The 20,000-nt window shown below is 40.8% G+C and overlaps 2 protein-coding genes and 1 long non-coding RNA gene across 3 annotated transcripts in view; 1 reads left to right on the top strand and 2 right to left on the bottom strand.

The window, feature by feature from the left end:
- fndc3ba (fibronectin type III domain containing 3Ba) overlaps window positions 1–11,468 on the top strand; it is a 115,984-nt gene extending 104,516 nt beyond the window's left edge. The window contains exons 24-26 of the mRNA XM_042109959.1: window positions 4,141–4,307; window positions 4,574–4,701; window positions 7,395–11,468. Of these exons, the coding sequence (XP_041965893.1) occupies window positions 4,141–4,307; window positions 4,574–4,701; window positions 7,395–7,721 (622 nt within the window). The 3' untranslated portion in view covers window positions 7,722–11,468. The remainder of the gene's footprint in view (window positions 1–4,140; window positions 4,308–4,573; window positions 4,702–7,394) is intronic.
- Window positions 6,454–19,383, bottom strand: LOC121724144. Its single transcript, XR_006035143.1, has 3 exons — window positions 19,373–19,383; window positions 16,731–16,733; window positions 6,454–6,540 (listed from the first exon to the last, which is right to left on the bottom strand). It is a non-coding gene; the product is annotated as an uncharacterized LOC121724144 (long non-coding RNA).
- ghsra (growth hormone secretagogue receptor a) lies at window positions 17,331–18,933 on the bottom strand. The gene is made up of 2 exons (XM_042110435.1): window positions 18,174–18,933; window positions 17,331–17,697 (listed from the first exon to the last, which is right to left on the bottom strand). The coding sequence occupies exons 1-2, from the start codon at window positions 18,931–18,933 to the stop codon at window positions 17,393–17,395; spliced, it is 1,065 nt and encodes a 354-aa protein (XP_041966369.1). The 3' UTR covers window positions 17,331–17,392.
- Window positions 19,384–20,000: the final 617 nt, after the last annotated feature.

Raw genomic sequence — 20,000 nt, forward strand, 5'->3', positions numbered from 1 at the left:
CTCCATGCTTCAAAATGAAGTTCTCTAGCAGTTGATAATGCACATAATGTAGCCTACTAACATTTTACGCGTGTTTCTGCAACGTTACGTAACAATGATTGTGCCCTTATCTTCAGGTCACGGACATGATAAAATGTTAAGTGCCGTTCACACCAGGAATTATAACTATAAACAGAACTATAAAGAGAACTATAACTATAACAATAAAAGCGTCCACACTGTCCAACGATAAAAGTCTCTCCTGGTGTTGATGAATGTGATGTCTAAAATTTGATAGATTCTGATTGGCTGTCACCTTTTTATCGTTCTCAAAATAGCTCTAGAAGAGATCCCTGTGATATCATTCTTCATGTATTATGTCATCATCGTTATAGTTTATGTGTGGACTTCGTTAGTCATATTAGCTAGAACAATACTTTTTTGCTGTAATCATCTGCAGAGGAATCAGGAATTAAGAAATACAATGCCCGCCCCCCCCCCCCACACACACACACACACTCCAAAAAGGAAATGAATAATGCATAGAGCTTTCCTCCCTTTTGCCTGTAATTACATAAAACAAGTTAATCTCAGTTAAATGGGACTGGACAGCCAGGCCAGCACAGAAAATAGAGACAAAATGTGAAAAACGTTCAAGTGGACAATGAATCAGTTTTTCGGGTTTTCAAGTGGACAATGAATCAGTTTTTCGGGTTTTCAAGTGGACAAAGAATCAGTTCGGGTTTTATATAGCATTAATATTCTTCCATATAATAGAGAGTCGCCATGTCTTTAGAAGTGCATTCTTCATCAAACGCCAGAGTGCAGCTTGGGAAAATGGCCCAGTCACTATTTGACTGTTTGTCTAGAAACTATCTTTCTTTCTTTCTTTCTTTCTTTCTTTCTGTCCCTTTGCCCTGTTTTTATCTGCCAAACCTCCATTTTCAAATGTTAAAGGGGAAACTCAGGTCTAACAACAATCTAGGGTCTATTTTTGGATGATAACAAATGTACATTTTTGTTTGGTACTAAAATGACGTCAGTTGGTGCGGTTTTATGTAAGATGTAAATATGTAACTAAATAACATACAGCATAGCCTATTCCATAGGGCAGTGTCACTGTCGGAGTAAACAAGTTAATAAATGGGAGCAGGCTATACATCGGAATGCATTTGTGTTCTTCATTCTTCCTTTGGATTAAAGCACAAACCGATTCTGATTCACTGGGCTGTTGGGCCCCTTGTGGGACCTCAACCCACAACTGAGTGGTTTTATGCATGCTGCAAGTAGCCTGTAGACACCAGTATGTACCTGAAATTTAGTATATTCTGACATGATAAATTAATGTGTAATATAAACTGAGGTTTATTTGAAGTTTTTCTTACTTTTTATACACAATGTGTGTTATACAAAATCCATTATTGTATATTATTTTTCTTACATTTGCCTGGATAAGCTAAAGTTATATTTTTTGTAAACTTGTATGCTGCATACATGGACCCATATTGAGCACTCCAGGCTTGTGAATGGCATTTATTCCTAGTCTAGTTCCTAGTTATTCCTAGATTAAATACACAGGATTTCCCAGTGTCCTCACTTATCGGAGTCAGCTTCTTGCATCCACTTCATCAAGCCAAATGTCTCTCATCAAACTACAGTATTAACTAAATGAGGACCCCGCAGGGCTCCTATTAAATGCATCATTAAAAGACAGCTGTCCCTTGTTTTTGTTTACGCAGCCTTATTTGCTGCTGTGTTTGTTTTATATAGCTGGCATGTGGTTACCAGTGATGTCCAGCTGTGGTGCATGGCCAGTAATGGAGATGGCATGAGGCGGTCACACTGCCTTTGCCAGTCTAGACAAGGGTCATTACTCAAAACAAACAAACAGGCTGTCGGAGACTGATGAACACGCACACACACACACACACACATTCACACAAATATACACATTTACAAATAGACACTCACACAGAATCTGGAATCTGTCTCTCTTTCTCTCTCTCTCTCTCTCTTTCTGTCTCTCTCTCACCTCACACACACACACACACACACACACACACACACACACACACACACACACACACACACACACACACACACACAAATGTACACATTTACAAATAGAAAGAATCTGGCTTCTCTCTCTTTCTCCCTCACTCCCTCTCTCTCTGTCTTGTCTCTCTCTCTCGCTCTCTCTCTCTACTCTCAGTAATCTAGCAATGATAACAGTACACTCAGGGGCGCAGCTACCCATTTTTTGAAGGGTATGCAACAACAAATTACCCCCCCCCCCCCCACCCCCCAAAAAAACACAAAACACAAACACTAAAGTAAAACAAAAGGCCAATAATGTATTACACATCATTATTTTTTAAGAAATTCTGCCGATTTGAACTTGGAAGTATTGTTAAATGTTGCATTCTCACTTTAAGAGAGTCTAAACGGTTCTCATAATGTCCTTTTGTCAGCTGTTGCTCACAAAGGATAAGGCTGATCCAACTCCAGTCTTTGTTTGCGCCACATTGACAGCACATATTAAATTATTACAAGGAGTCTTCATTGTTATGAAATGGAAACATGTAATGAGTTGTTGCTAGTGTGACATTTCTGTTTGCAGTTTGCGCATCCCTTGACATGCCATCTCATTTTCCCTTTCTTTTTCTATTTTTAGCCCCCGACAGCTTTTTTTGCTGTATCCATCTTTCATAGACGAAAACTCACTACTCGTACCTGCTCACTCAGCGCTCACGGCGCCCACACTCCCTCTTCTATGTCAAAATTCGATGATAGAATCTTATGAGATAGGGCGCCTACTCTAGCCTGTTAGTCCTCTAAAATGTTATTTAACATTGAGGAAATGCACAGAAATGATTTAGAAACGTACAACAGTAGCTACATATAGAATATACCAAATTACCAAATATATTATTAGCTTCGCTAGCGGCGGTCATATTATAATGATTTTTTTTCTTTTTCCGTCATCTACTTCCTGAATTTTTGGTCAACGATACCCGGGACACCGAAACACCGGTGCACATGAAATTTGGTGGGTATGTAGCCCCACTAGACTTTTAAGGAAAAATTTTGTTTCGTCCCCGGGGGCCATTTCATTATGGCTGCTTTAGCAACACACCTTAAGCTACTGTGTAGTGGGTCCCACATTTAGAAGTGGCTACTTCATTCGCGCTTTCCTTGACTCATGGAGCTGCGTGAATTTTATTACAACTTGACCATGAACAGTCTAGCGACGCATTTCATCAAGGCCCATTTGGACATGTCAGTTATTTGCACCACTGGTTAGATGTAAAACAGCATTTCGTTTCAGACTACTGTTACTTAATTTGTGCATTAATAATAACGTTTCAGACTACTGTTACTTAATTTGTGCATAAAGATGACTAAAATCTTATGTAGAAGAAGAAACATTCACAAAAAATCCATCCATCCAAAAATGACCTTTGTTTTTGATAGCTGTTGAAAACGGCATAGAACTGACAGAGATGTTTTTGTTTATAAATAAATAACATTATGCTGATACCTTTTGCTTTTCCCAAATACAATGTAGCCTACAGGTGTAAGTGACCTTTCATCAATCCAGTTGCAATGGATGAACTGTGATGAACTGCCCTACTGTGATTGTTTAGAGATTTTAAAGGTTTTATAACAATGCTACAGTGCTTTTCAGCACCAGTAGGCTACTTTCTGTGCAGCCGCATACACACACTCAGGCATGCCAAACAAGCATACACAAAAGTTTCAAGAGTGGGGGATGGAGTAAAAGATGGAGACAAATTGAAGTGTGATTTATTTTCGCGGAACGGATGTACAGGACTGAGCGGCGGTCATATTTTGTACCGCTATGCGGTACATCTAGTTATTATTATTATTATTTTTACCATCGCTTTGGCGCCCCCCATGGTGCTGCACCCCTATGCGCCGCATATAGCGCATACCCACTTTTTGCGCCACTATAAGTCATTCATGAGATACAACAAAAATAGGCAGCCTAATGATGCACCCTAAATAGTTTGCATTTTGCTTGTATTGTTGTCACTCATCTTAAATGAGTGATGACTGCTGCATTCTGTAATTTGAACAGCTCAGTCTGACCACCAGCACTAAGGTTACATGCCCCCCCCCCCCTGCACCCTTGTCCAGGTTCCAGACCATCTACCGTGGGCCCAGCCACACATACAAGATGCAACGGCTGGCCGAGTCCAGTTCCTACTGCTTCAGGATCCAGGCGGTCAGCGAGGCTGGCGAGGGCCCGCACTCAGACACCTACTGCTTCACCACTACCAAGTCTGTGCCCCCCACACTTAGAGGTAATCTCAGCACATACTCCTAGACCTTTTGAGTTAAGTTTGTGAATGCTAGTTGAGGGTGATGAGCCAGTGCCTCATTCTCTGTTGGTGTGTGTGTATGTGTGTGTGTGTGTGTGTGTGTGTGTGTGTGTGTGTGTGTGTGTGTGTGTGTGTGTGTGTGTGTGTGTGTGTGTGTGTGTGTGTGTGTGTGCAACCTTGAATGCATGCGTGTTTGTGTATGTATGTATGTGTGTTCATTTCTTGGACATTTGTGTGTGCTCCCCCAGCACCCAGGGTGTGTCAGCTGGAGGGGAACGTGTGTGAGGTGAGCTGGGAGTCAGTGCCCCCCATGCGAGGAGACCCAATCATCTACAGCTTGCAGATGCTCATCGGGAGAGAGCTGGACTACAAGCAGGTGAGACTCTCTCTCCTTCTACTCACTGGGACTTCATTTACGCAACTTGAATTTGGAACAGTTCAGAAATGAAACTGAACATGTTCTGAAGTGAGTGCAAGTCCACATTGTTTTGTGTCTGCGCTGCGTAGCTTCTGCAGTGTACCTTCCCTCTATTGTGCGTCACAAAACCTGCTAGCGTTTTGTGCTGTCCCTGATGTCATCTCACCGGTGGGTCTATTAGGAAGTGTTTGTGCTCGCCAGTTCTGGAGAAAACAGGGCCATCCATAAGCTCTTCACTGGAGTGACAGCTGCGATCTCTGTGGGAATGGCACTCCGTAGAGACAAGCAATCCATCACCGTCTACCTCATTAGTTAGTATTCACACAGAAACCTGCCATGGCTGCACATCCATGGCTGTGCTAAAAAGGAAGGAGACTTCTTCTCATAAGTCTTTACAACACCCAATAATGCCTCATTGGTGCTGCTGAATAGAGATACCCACTGATTGCCATGGGTCTGTGGGGGCAAGTGACATTAATGTGCACTTTTTACTGCATCATTTGCACTTGTGATTTGTGGAGACATTTGGGGGCTATAAAAGACTTGTCAGTCTGGCATCTAGTAAACCATAAAACACCATGAAGATAGTGGCTTTAGTGCTTGCAGATCAAAGGAATATCCTCAAAGAACTTGGTCTTAGACATGTCCAGCATGCCCTTATAAACAGTCTGTGACTGCAACATGTGAACTCAGCACTTGCACAGCCTTATAAAGAGGATGTGAGCGTCTAGTCCTCAGCCTCACCACAAAGGTACCAGGATTTCATATTTCTTCCTTCTGAAACACATTCCTGGTCTCCTGGTGAGTTATGCCCATGTCAGCAGTGAGTAGCACTTACTGTAGTCATATGTTGGGGTTTTGGTGGGGCTGATAAGTTTTTAGAAACAGGAGCAACGAAATGCCATAACAACATCATTCTGTGTGTTGTTATGGCACCATTGTGATAGACAAATAAAAGTTCTCTGGCTGCCATGGTGAAAAGTATGCCTTTTTTCAAATTCTGCTACTCTTGACAGTACCAGTGCCGCATGCTGAATGAAAAATGTATGTTTTCCTTTTAGGATAAGGCATGCCTCAGTATTAGTTTGAGTGCCTGTGTATCTGAACAACCTAAAAAGAACATTGCTTATTTTTTATAATCCAGATAATTGCGCTGGCTCTGAAAATAAGTGATAAAGAAAATTCTCTTTCAGACTTGTATCTGCAGTAAATGGTCAAAATGAGTCAGTCATTGGTTTTGGGGGGAACATCATGTGTTCTACTTACAGAAAATTAATCATATTTATGTGTATGTAGCTGAGCTCATCTCAGTAAGATGGAACTGGACAGCCAGCACAGAACATAGACACAAAATGTGAAAAACTCTGAGGTAGACAACAAAGCAGTTATGTTTTTTGATCTGAATGTACAGTATGAGTGTAAACAAAAAAATTTCTACATAGAGAAAATGTGTCATACAGTATACTGTAGATCAGGGTTCCCCAAATAGCGGCCCGTGGGCCACATCCGGTCGCAAGCCAAGTGAGTGGCCACCGCCGACATGTGTGTGTTTTACCTTTTATTTGAAGAACTAGTGAATTCCAGCTGATTATAAAGGTTCCCTTTTATAGCAGCTATGTGCGTGTGTAAAAGTCAAACAAGCTAAAGAATGAACAAAATAAACATCTCATTTTGCCAACATGTAAACGTGATGAATTCCACGGTTAAATAACTTGTGATCTAACACTATCTAGCAAGGTAACAAGAGCAGAATCAAACATAGAAAGTTAAAGGATTTTGGTATAGCAACAATGAAATCTAGCAATGAACCTAGCAAACTATTCAACAGTATCCATTCTAAAATCTTTATTAATCTCATTATTTCTGAACACACTGTGGCACAGTAGGCTAAGTCATTTTGTATTGGTTGCTTTCACATCCACTATCTTACATTGACAATATTTTCAGATTTCTTTAAATGTTAAGTTCTATGTTGGTCATTCCTGTACATTCCTGTGCATATGTTTTGGTTTTTGCCCTATACTAGAATCCTTTTAGTAGCCTATCAAGATGATTTAGTATCATGATACTTTGGGCAGGTGTTTTAAATTCACAATCTTGCTAATTTGTTTTCAGTGGTGCAGTAAATGTTTTTGGTCAGAGTCAGATATAGAAATATGTGTGAGTGTTCATTTTTAAATGTTTGCGGGTGTATGCGTTTTTAATCCTGGATGCTTTGGCCCTTGGTTTGGCATGCTTGACATAATTTGGCCAAACTATTTGGGGACCCGTGCTGTAGGTTATATATTATAACAGTGTACCAGTAGCTGATACACAACACACACACACAGTTACATGCACATACCAAGGGAGAAAGAAAGAGATCAATACTAATGTAAAGTTGATTATTAACATGTTATACTTGTAGCTTTGGCAACAATGACTTTACTCATTCATGCCAATAAAGCACCATTTGATTTGATTTGAAGAGAGAGAGAGAGAGAGAGAGAGAGAGAGAGAGAGAGAGCGAGCTCTGTTTAGACTAAAAGGCTTTGTAAGTAGGTTTTCCCTCAAGCAAAAGCTGATGATGAGTGTGTGTGACCAACCAGCCCCTTTGCTCATCTCTCCCATTCTCTCCCTTCCTCTCCCCCTGACCCCCGACCCTCCTCCAGGTGTACAAGGGCGAGGAGACGTCCCACCAGATGCTCCTGCAGTGCAACACGGAGTACCGCTTCCGCGTGTGCGTGTGCCGACGCTGCCAGGACAGCGCTCAGGAGCTCTGCGGCCCTCTCAGCGCGTCCTCACTCTTCACGCCGCGCCGCCCCGAGCCCTCCCCGACCGCCGACGCAACCGCCGCCGCCGCCGCCGCAGCAGCTGGCGCCGTCGTCCCCGCCGGCATCATCTCGACAGACGAGCGCTTCGCGGCGGTCATCGTGTGCGCCTTCGCGGCCCTCTCCATCCTCATGGCGTTCATCCTGCAGTACTTCTTCATGAAGTGATGGAACTGCCGAGAGGAAAAGAGCACAACGAGGGGAAGACAAATACACAAACAAACAAGCAAACAAGCAAAGAAACTTTTCAGTAGTAGCTCTTCAGTGAGATATGAGAAGAAATCATCAAACACTTGAGGTATATGTCTGACGCTACCGGTGTAGTCCAACTTATGTATTCAGGCTTGTTAGTCTTTTTGACCTGCACATTCTTTTTCTTCACTGTGACTCTTCTCAGTTCCCTTTCTCTCTCTCTCTCTCTCATTTGCTCACTCATTCATTCTCTCATCTCGTCTTTGGATCTGCCACATCTGCCAAAAAAAGCCTGTTACATCTACCACACCGTCATGGTTGAGAACACAAAACTCGGATGTTTTAAGCCTTAAAAATAGTCCTGTAGCCAAATGATTTGCATGTTCTTTTTTAATCCATTAATGGTGTACAACTAAAAATAAGAAATGTAATGTTCTTTATACCTTTATGGCCTTTTATGTGTCTTTTTTATCTCACCTAGTTTGCTGCAGACATTTTCTGCCTCGTTACAGCCATATTCAAGGATAGGCATCACAGCTTTATTGATCGTAGTCTGATTTCGTTGTTGATCTTTAAATGCTGTTCTTTGTACTGTTCGTTTTTTTACAAGAGAAATCACAGTGTTCAAAAGGAACTCAACACTAGTGGATGGCTCCAGCCTGGCAGTTTGGCCTCTAGAACATGTAGCATCTGATTTGATTGGTTTGATCCTCCCAATGAATCACATGTCAATCAAAAGGCAAGTCTGGAGCTCTTGCATTGAAGCTGCCAAAGCAAAAGTTGCAATCTGTTTGTGGTTATCGTAATGCTGCTATCATGTGTTTTATATATAGATACACACACACACACACACACACACACACACACACACACACATATTTACATATATATATATAATCTCCAAGGAAAATCGAACCGGTTATCTAATGATATTTAAAATATATATAATTCTATGAACACAGTTTATTTTGAGAAATCTTGGGTTTGAGTAGGCTTCTCAAATGGAGTGTCTTGGAGGATGAGTCGGCTCACATACTTTGGTGCTTTTTGTTTGTTTGTTTGTTTGTTTTTTAATCTGTGGTCAGTAGTGGTGCAGGTGAAACGTGGGAGGTGGCCGTACCGTACCGTATCGTACACAAGCCCCTGATGTAGTGCCGGCCTGCCACAGGCACCCGACTAGTGAACAGGGGCGCGTCCTGGAGCTTCGTCAGGCTGTCCGTTCGTGACGGTGTCTGTCACTCCAGTCCTAAAACTCTTGCTTGTCGTGTTGTTGCGCTTATCGGACCGAATCGGTCAGGCCCCAGAAGTTCCTCTGCTCCATGCGCTAACGTTACCTCTGGAGTCAGATCTCACTGCTCTCACTACAGACCCAGGGACCAGGACGACTGTTGAATGACTAGTGCCACAAGAAATCCAATCAAAGCAAAAGCCAGTGCGTTGCTGTGAAAGAATTCCTCGAGCCGCTGCTCCGCGCTCTGTGAATCATCATCTGTCTTTGTAATACCCCTTAATGATCCTCTCTCTCTCTCTCTCTCTCTCTCTCTCTCTTTCTCTCTCTCTCTGTCTCTCTCTCCTGCAGTGGCTTCAAAATTCTGTTCAATTTCAAAAGGTGCTTTCATGACACAATTCTAGCAGTGAACCCCTCCTTAATCTTTAAACACCAACCAAGAACCTTAACATGTATGCCAATCACTATTGGGGTAAAGGGCCGTGTAATGCGCTTCATCAGCCAAGGTACAAAACATCAGATTCCACAAATCCAAAGAGATCCTCCTATAGACCTGCAGACAGACGTCTTTCTTTAAAGCAAGGGAAAAAAGAAGGGGAATTGTCAGGGTGCAGGGCTTTTAGTGGTCAGTAAGCCCCTCCCTCATTTTTGACTGACAGCATGCATCGTACCTCAGGGACACGGACTTTCAAGAGGTGAAGAAATTAATTATTTGTTACCAGGAGGGTGCTGCAAACACTATTGTTTTTATTATTATTATTATTATTGATTTTTTTGTTTGTTTGTTTGGCTCACTCTCTGTTCCCCTGCATCCTCGCACCTCTGCTCTCAGTGTGCTTCTGTGCCTTGCTCCTTTGTGTCCGTAAGCAAAATCGTTTACTAGCTCAAGATACCTTTGCCAAAGTAAATGGGAATCTAAGGTATAATTCTTTTAGTTTTATTTATACTATATATTGCATTCAGTACTTTAAATGCCAATTACAGTGCAATCTTCATTTATTTATTTTTAAAAAAATTAAGAGACATGTAGTTACGTACTATTTTTTTTCTCTTGTAGCATGTTATTTCTGTTTGTTTGTTTTGGATGTTTTAGATTTATGATTAAGGCCAGCATTCCTAATAATAATAATAACCCTTTGATGACGTTTCTTTCCATAATTTGGTACATGTAGCAAGCAACATGCTGATAACATCTACATTTACATATAACCGAATGCCTATTCATCACCTTTCAGAGAAGAGCTGTGCTTTCAGCCCATTGTATTTGCATAGAGAGTTTGTAGCAGATGTTTAACCAGGTTATGGTGTTTTGTAATGGGATATAATTCGCTACACTTTGGTATGGCTTAATAGTGTTCTGAAGCTTATGATATACCGTTTGCCAAAGCTGAGACCTGTCCACCTTACTTATCTTTCTTTGTCTGCTGTTTATTTAAAGGGTTGTGTGACAAATCCTTTGTGACTATAGAGCATTATTATCTTGAAAGAGGAAAATGATAACTTGATCTGTGATTACACCTTTTTTTCTTTTTGTAGAGAAAATTGTGCCATTTATTTGTGTAGCCCCTTATTGAGGTGAAGTTCTCTGTACAATTTCACTCTGAGGGGTCAGAGATACAATCAGACTGTTTTGAGCAAGTATTCTTTTTCCATGCATCATAGCTCAGTAGGGAACGCATCCAGTATTTTGCTATGGAATGATATATAGAGTTATATAGAGATATTATATGTCAACTAACAGAAATGAAGCACTTTTTAAAAAGCAAAATATTAGTCTTCATAAACTTTATTGTGATCAAATTTCAATTATTTCAAGTGATTATATCCCTAATGAAATCTGTTTAGGCTGCAACCTTTTTTAAAAGCAGGAGGAAGATGGCTTTAACAAATAGGAAGTCAGACAAATCCAGTAATGTCTAAAAGATCTTTAAACCTTATATCATTATTGTTGTTTGCATTCATCTCAATTTGTTTTTGTTTATCTATAAGGTCTGTGTCTTCATCAAATTATATGTTAAGATGAACGAAGTCCTTAGAATTTTAAGCAAATGGTTTTCAGAGACCTAACTTTTTTTTACCCAAACAAGTTTGTTACTATTTTTATACCATTATTTTTTGTTTGAATGCAAAAGCATTGATTTTTAATGTAGTTTGCTGAAGAGTTCTCCCAAACTCCCAAAATGCTCCCTGGTAAATGTATAGAGCAAATGTTTTGAACTATTTTCCAAAACAATGTATTTTATACCTCAAAGTTCGAAAAAATGAGAAACATTCCAAGCTTTTCATGGTCTACAATTTTTAAGAATCATACATTTCTTCTTGTATTGTAAATGTTAGACAATTTCATAAGCATTATGTAAAAGAAACTGCCATATCAATTTTAATGTATAGATTTTTGCAAATACTACCCAATGTATGTAAGACTTATCAGTACCTGTAGCTTATATGTAATATATTTATGCCCAATAAATGTTTTAATTTTTTCTGATTTGGAAGAAACTCATGTACTGTATGCTGTTTTCGACAGTCATTGCTTAGCATACTGGGAACCATAATGTAATCAATTGCTTAGTGACAGTTTGGTAAAGAAGACAATATTGGCAGGTTGTGTAATAGCCTTGAAATGCATGTACTCCTGGTGAAATGTTCTCTTAGTTAGAGCGCAATGCTTTCTCCACACCATCTGCTGTCTCGTTTAGTTTGTATGCTGATGAGGGTAAAGTCAGGCAAAGGGCATGCAGAGAAATGTGCCACCATAAAACCCACTGTATACCACCCATTCTAAGAGCTCTGATTTGGGAGTAAACTATCAATATCCTTCAGACAAACCTTTGATGTCTCTTTCGTGCCCAGGTTCCATGTTACAGCTATAGCAGACTGTGTTCATGTTACAGCTAACAGACTGTGTTCCACAGAGAGGTCCATGTTACAGCTATAACAGACTGTGTTCCACAGAGAGGTCCATGTTACAGCTAGCAGACTGTGTTCCACAGAGAGGTCCATGTTACAGCTATAGCAGACTGTGTTCCACAGAGAGGTCCATGTTACAGCTATAACAGACTGTTTAGCTGTTGTTTAAAGGAGTCTTGGGAACAAGATAAACTATAGTGCTCACAGGTCCGCATTAAATCTCCAAGTGTTGACGAAGAATTCCTCCATTAACCATTGGCTAAATAGTTCAACATTCAATACAGAATAGAGCAAGTATTCATGAGCATTCATGTCACATGCAGTTAAGAACAAAATTATTCATACCCCTGGTAAGGCAAATATTGATTTACTGTTGATTTTTTCTTGACTTATATACTTTATACTTACTTATACTTTGATTATAGACTGTACCTTTTTAACAGCAATCCGGGTTTTGAGTCAGGAACGATTATTTGCTATCACTCTGGCCTTGTGCTCACTTTTTTGACAGATTGAGGTCTGGTCTCTGGCTCCACCACTCTAAAATGTTGATATTGTTCTCAGTTAACCATTTCTTGCCTTGTTTGGCTGTATGTTTTGGATCATGTGTGGTTTAATGGTCAAATGCCGCCTACTTGTATCTATCTATTGGTTCAGGTCTCTCAGCAGACTGCCTGATCTTTTCCACCAAAAATCTCAATGTAGCCCCTTGTACATAGTGTGAAGCCAAGCACACAAGCAGTGCTGAGACAAATGACTGTGTTTTGTTGTGTCTTGTGCATAAAATAACTTTCTAAAGTTAATAAAGAAACTTTCATACACTTCACTGCAAAAATAGAGTTGTAAAATTGAGTCTTTCAAATGATTGCACAGCTTGTCACGGTTGGCATCATTGAAAACAACAAAGCTTCTCCAAATGATTCCTATGATTACCACAGGAACATCATTGCAGTTCCCAGTGTTGATGCCGAGTTCAGATGCATGGATCACTGTCAGTTGTGATAAACCCCAATGAAAGAAACAGCAAGAAAAATGTGTTGTTGAGGCCCAACCGCACATGATTTTTTAATTATTATTTCTACCTTAGGCTTTTGGGTAATGAATTTTGTTTGGCTGTTTGACTACCCCAAATGTGTTTTATTGTCTCTAACTGTAACTGTAATATTAATACAGGAAAGAAATACAGTATTAGGAATTAACCACATCATGTAAAATTCAAATTAATTTTACCAAGTGTGTTATATGGATATATTGTAAATTCTTTAGAGGTCCCAACATTCATCTTATCAGATGTACTGTAAGCATATTTGGCAGTACTAACATTCCTCACTTGGACAGAGTGGGTGGGTGCATGGTCGTAGCTGAAGGTGACTAAGTCAAGACAAAGCCATGACCCCCTCCATCTGCTCTCAGATCTAATGGGTACAGTAATTTCTGGTGTATTAGCCGCATTGTGTTTAAGCCACGGGGCAGTATTTTATGCAAGTTAAAAGAAACAAAGCCACATTAATACTATATTAACTGCCCCTGTGTATTAACCTCATAGCTGAAGACATTTTGCAAAATCAATGTATAAGCCGCGGCTAATAGTTGGGAAATTACGGTAAAGGTGTTAGGTCAGACAGGTAACCAAGGACCCAGTAGGACTGGAGTATTGTGTGTAGATTGATGAGAAAAATAAATAATTGAATCCATTTTAAGATGAGTCTGAAACATAACAAAATGTGGAAAAAGTGAAGCACTGTGAATATGCACTGAGCCAATCAACAGCAGAGAGACAACTGACTGTCATGACTCTGAGTCCAACCCCATCTAATAATCTTTTCAGCTCACCACCACGCCTCCCCAGACTGTTAGTGTGAGTGTGTGGTCAAAATGAATCCAAGACAACTTGGTATGAGACTGCAGCTTTATTCACGACGCCAGGAGCATGTTACCTACATGAAATGTCAATGTAACAAGCCCACACATCTGTGGGTGAAGCCAACTCTTATACCCTTAACACACACCCACGGAAAATCACAAGTTGTCAACCACCAGTGATCACCTAACCATCTTGTTTTTTAACAGATAAGAATGTTTACCACCCCTCATCCGGAGGGTCACCCCTAGTTCGGTGACACAGGGGTTATTTTAGCTTTCCTAAGTCAAAACATTCCAACATGGGGGTTTCAGATGGCACAAGGGTCAGAGTAAGAGGATGGTAATTAGATTTCACTACATGTATGTAGGTATACTAAAACATTCAATGAGAGACATATAAAAATTATCCCACAAGTGGACCCTCTCCTCTCCCCTCCTCTCCACTCCTCTCCTCTCTCCTCCTCACTTCCCCTCTCCTCTCTCTTCTCTTCTCCTCTCCTCTCTCTTTTCCACTCCTCCTCTCCTCTCCCCTCACGTGCTGTCAGACACTAACACAAATCAGGATCATCCAAGGCAATCAGTGAGTCTGTGGCAACCATGGAAACACATTCAAAAGCACACAGGTGAAGCAGCTCTGCAAAACACATGGCACTGACACCGGCTGGCTGCAGAGATGCCAAGGAGGAGGTTGTCACCAGCAGCTGCTGAAGTTGGCGCCCTCACTTCACCACATGATGGACTCTGATGGAGACATTTCATCCCCTTAGAATTATAAGGTTCTATCTGGCATTTCTGTCTAAACTGAGTTATTGATTCTTATTCTTATTCTTGTGTAACACCTTAAGAAGCTGAGGTGAGGTGGTTCTTGTAGTTGTATGCATTTTTGGACATTTTGTCTAAAGAGATTTGTTCTGCCTTATTTAAGGAATTCTAAGACTTTGAAGCTCAATATCTCAGAACTACTCAGAACATAGATAGAACCTTAGAATTCCAAGGGGATGATTTGGAGACGTACCAGTTCAGGTAGGGTAGGCTGCGATGAGTCTCAGATCTGTCTGAAGAGACAATCTAACCCATAAAACCCATAAAATGTGCTTTATGTAATCTTGACCTCATCTTCTCTGGCATACTCACAGCGAGCCATGAAATGACCTGAAATAATCCCCTGAAATAATGTGTATTTGGACTGCACAATTGTGCTACAACTTCTCCTTCAACATAGACATTATTATCAATAAAATACACAATGCATCTTCCTTCAACTCCTTAACCAATAATGATCTGCTTTGTAGGACAGACTGCACAGTGGTGTGCTTTATAAATGTTTTATTCACACAGACACACAACAAAACTAATCTTCAGGCTACAGACTGTGATGATACTATTAGCATCTCTAATAGACTTTGTGGTTGTGAAGCGTCGGCATCCTCACAGTGAATCTTGAATCGCTGCAAATGAAACAAACGACCCTCTTATACCTGACCGCCATCCAGGGGTGCGTTTCCCCTGGATGGCTTAGTTGGTTGTCAATGGGTAATTGCATTGCAACCAACAAAGTTGCTAACTTAGTTAGCAACTATGGTTTTGGGAAATGTGCCCCGGTTTAGTAAAACCACCCCCTCTTACCAGACCCCCATCCAGTTTAGTAAAATTACCCCCTTATACCAGCCAGCCATCGAGTTTAGTAACATTACCAATTGTTTATCTCAATCTATTTTAGCTTTTTTTGTATGGTCTGTGTCCTCATCAAATTAGTTAAGATGAACAAAGCCTTCCGAATTTTAATTAACTACTAATGTATTGTGTCTGAATGCAGAGGTATTGTGTCTGAATGCAGAGGTATTGTGTCTGAATGGTGTCTGAATGCAGAGGTATTGTGTCTGAATGCAGAGGTGTTGTGTCTGAATGCAGAGGTGTTGTGTCTGAATGCAGAGGTATTGTGTCTGAATGCAGAGGTATTGTGTGTAAGTCTGGTAACATTCCCAGTCTTCATTATTTTTCTCTTCTCCATCCTAACTGAGCGGCAGTTATTTAAGTTTAAAAACCTGGCGCTGCTACATTTTACACCCTTGGGGGAAGACTAACGATGACTTGGGGGAGGGGGGATTTGCCAGGTCTGGCCTTTTCACAGACAGGACCATGTTTCTTCTCCTCTCAATGCTCAATGCCTGCGAGAGCTGATTTAGGGCTCCCCTCCCCGCCTACAGCCTCCTGCAAGAGGCTTCTTGATTTACCGACACCTTCCTTGGGGCTCGTTGAGACCTTAATGGTGACCTTGCTGCACCTTAATGAATTCTTTGCAACAATTTCTAGAAATGATCCAAGGGTCACATATTCCCATCACCCTCCAGTCATTGTGTAACTGCAGACAGCACTGGGTCAGTTGTGGACAAGTTTACTGTACATTCACAATCTCATTACACACACATTAATATCTACATTATATATAAACATCATTACATTTACATTCATGTCATCTTATTACAGATTTTTTACAGCTGTTCACCAAAATACAGTCCTTGAAAGTAAATACATTCAGCAGACGCGTGGATATTTTGTTATTTGCAAGGCTGATGAACAATTCTTTGTAAACAAACACATACACACAGGTGCTATGTCAGTACAGTGTCTGGTACCACCTTCCTTATGACACAGACACACATACAGACATGTATGCACACACACACACACACACACACACACACACATGCACACAAACACACATTTGCGTGTGCGCACACACAGACACACACATGCACACACAGACACACAGTTCATTTGAGTGCTTTGATGTCATACCGAAAACAGCAATCATTTTAAACATTTTGCATTTTACCAGGCACATTTTGTCAACATCAATGTGCCACACTTCACAAAAAGCAGAAAACGAAACGTTCCTGTGACCATTTCTTTGTCATCATTTTGTGAGAATCTCAATCTGATGCCACAACTGTTATTATCATGACTATGTTCTCTCATCGGACCTTCTGATGTGTTATCTCTGCAAGGTCTTTTACAGTAACACTAACACGTTATCTCTTCCCAGTTCTCTGCCCTTAGTGTCACATGTATGTTTGAGTCCTTAACATCCAGTGCATATATATTATGTTTTGGTAAAAGGCGCTGCACAGAGAAAGCAGGAATGGTTTTACAAGCAGGATGCCATTTCAACCGACAGTTCAAAGTAAGATGCTGTACCTCTGCACCTCTGAGTCAGTGTGCAGGAGGACACAGGGCTGTATCTACAGTGCTCATTTTGTCCTCCAGCCAGAGAGGTTCTCTTTTAAGGCAATGTGGAATATCTCACTCATACACACACACACACACACACGCGCGCGCGCGAGCGCGCACACACACACACACACACACACACACACACACAAGCACAGAGAGAGAGACAGGCAGAGAGAGAGACAGACAGAACAGAGAGAGAGAGATAATGGCCTACCCATCACTTCCTTAATCCTAATTAATTTATTTATTCAATTAATAAATGTGATGGTATTAAAAACAACTTGTGAGGTAGGACAGGTGTCTGCCATATTCTTATTCTTCCATCATGTCCGATAAAGAAATACAAGGACATGCGCACGAGCATGACTTTACCATGTGCAAAGATGAATGTCACTCTAGTTTAATAGTCCAGTCACACGCTGGCAATTGATTCGGTAAATCCTGGTGAACTTTCATCCTTTACTGAGGACGCTGTTCTCCTTGGGGTCTTCTTGAAGCCGAAGAGAGTGCATGCTGCAACCCTGTACTTCTTCGACATGATGTTGTAAAGTATGGGGTTGATGGCTGCGCTCAGATAAAAGAGTACGACGGAGATGAGGTTGCAGTACTGCGTGATGACGGCCATCAACGGAGACCCAGTCTCGAACGACTTGGATATCAGGTAACGAACCACGTGAAAAGGCAGCCAGCAAAGTACAAATGCAAGCACCACCACAACTGTAAACACACAACATTTAGTTAACTGTAAGCACCAGTTTATCATACTTTTGTTTACAAAATTACGCAGACAACAATCACAGCGAAACGCTCAGTGGCTACTGTAATTCTCCAGCGTGTAATGTAGAGATTATTCATTCAGCGCAACCAAACGCTGAAATTAACCAACGCTGACATTTATTCCTGGGGGCATTTAATGTTTACACTTTAGTGTGCCACAATATCCAAATTTTATTTTTATCCAAATCTCCCCAATATTTCAAGATGCATACACATTTGCACATAGCTTACATTGAAACATCTCTCACAAAACATCAGCGCAGTCAACACATCATATGAACTCTACAAAATATCATGGTTTCTTACGGTTTACCAGTAGCATATTGTCTTAAATTAGACAGGCATAAACGACAGTTAATCGTATGTTTCTCTTCCGATACATTTGTTATTAGGCACGACAGTTATTAGAAACTTACCCAACATTTTCACAGTCTGCTTGTTGCTTTTATCTCGACTAGAAATGTTTGGTCTTCTCCAGAGTGTGCGTCCTATAAGACTGTATAAAATAGTGAGACAAAACACGGGCAAGAAAAAGAAAATGCTCGATACCCACACCATAATGGTAAAAAGTCCAGATTGCATAGCGTACTTCGTCGCAGTGCATTCGCTTGTAATCCAAATATTAGTTCCATTTTCGTGTTCAACTCCTACCAGGACAAACACCGGTCCAGCACTCAAAAATGATACTGCCCAAAGAATCAGAATAACTCCTCGCACGCGCCCTTTGGTGACCACAACTTTGGCCCTTAGGGGAAAGCAAATCGCGAAGTACCTCTCCACGCTCAGGGCGGTGATGTTCAGGATAGTTGAATATGTACAACCCTCGCTGACAAACTGAAACAATTTGCAGAGGAGGTCCCCGAAATACCAGGGACGGTATCTCCAGACTCTGTATAAGTCTAAAGGCATACAACAGAATATCAGAAGATCCGACAATGCCATGCTAGATAGGTAGAGATTAGTTGTCGTACGCATGTCCTTGTATTTGGCGACCATCAAAATTGTCATTAAATTACCCGATACCCCGACGATAAATAAAAAAGAGCATATGATAGAAATTGCGGTCAAAATTGGAACAGGGAAATTGTTTACTGGATGCTCACCGCTCCAGAAAGTCGCGTTGTCATCCCAGCTACAATTAAATGAACAATGTGAACCATTTGTCCAGGTTTGCATGGTGGTAAGACATCGGTATCAACTGTGAGCGCCAGAGACTGTGTGCTCCACTGTGCAGATTTGAATGACAGTCATGCCGGCGCGCTGCTTGTAGTCTCTTAACCCATGGGATAGTAGCCACTGACATATATTTTGACATTTCATGTCCTGCTCATAAATCGCGCACACCTCCTCAATCTGCAATTTTGCCACAAAGCCACTGAAACGCTTGAACTGAATAAAATACTTGTATCCTGTAGGACCTCTATTGTGACTGGTGTCACGCAGGAAACTGTTGTGTTGATCGTGCACCGTGCACGTACTGATGGCACAGGCCTATCAGGTATTTAAGTGATGCGTAAAGGTGAGATGGAGATTGTGTGCCAAGTGGGTGATTCTCTCTCTCTCTTTTAGATGTTTTTTTTTGGCAAGTATGACTATAATAATTGACAAGTATGACTTTCTAACCTATTTCAAAATATTGAATAGTCTCCGAGCTTCACCTAGTGGCGATCGAAGTGATCGAACTCTCCGTGTCTAACCAACAAGTATCCTGCAGCAATCTTTGAATTGGTATATGAAGACAGTTTGATATAGGGATTGCCTACTCCAAAACTCGAATGAATGAACATTTCCATACATATATACAACCCCAAAACAGAAAAAGTTGGGACATTGTGTAAAATGCAAATAAAAACAGAATGTGATAATATACGTCTCGGTAAACCAATATTTATCAGCAAAAAGGACATAGACAATATTATATCAAATGTTGAAAATGAAAATTTGGACTATTTCATGGAAAATATATGTTAATTTTGAATTTGATGCCAGCAACATGTTTCAAAAAAAGTTGGGGAGCATGTTTACCACTGTGCTGCTTCAACTCTTCAATTAACAAAATTCTGTAAATGTTTAGGAACTGAGGAGACCAGTTGCTAGAGTTTTGAGAGTGAAAAGTTGTTCCATTACTCCCAGATATAGGATTTCAGCTGTGCAACAGTATGGGGTATTCTAAGTCATGTTTTTCATTCCATTATGCACCTAATTTGACAAATCTGGACTGCAGACAGGTCATTTTAGCACCT

The sequence above is a fragment of the Alosa sapidissima genome, chromosome 1, assembly GCF_018492685.1.
Source record: "Alosa sapidissima isolate fAloSap1 chromosome 1, fAloSap1.pri, whole genome shotgun sequence".
Classification (NCBI taxonomy): domain Eukaryota; kingdom Metazoa; phylum Chordata; class Actinopteri; order Clupeiformes; family Clupeidae; genus Alosa; species Alosa sapidissima.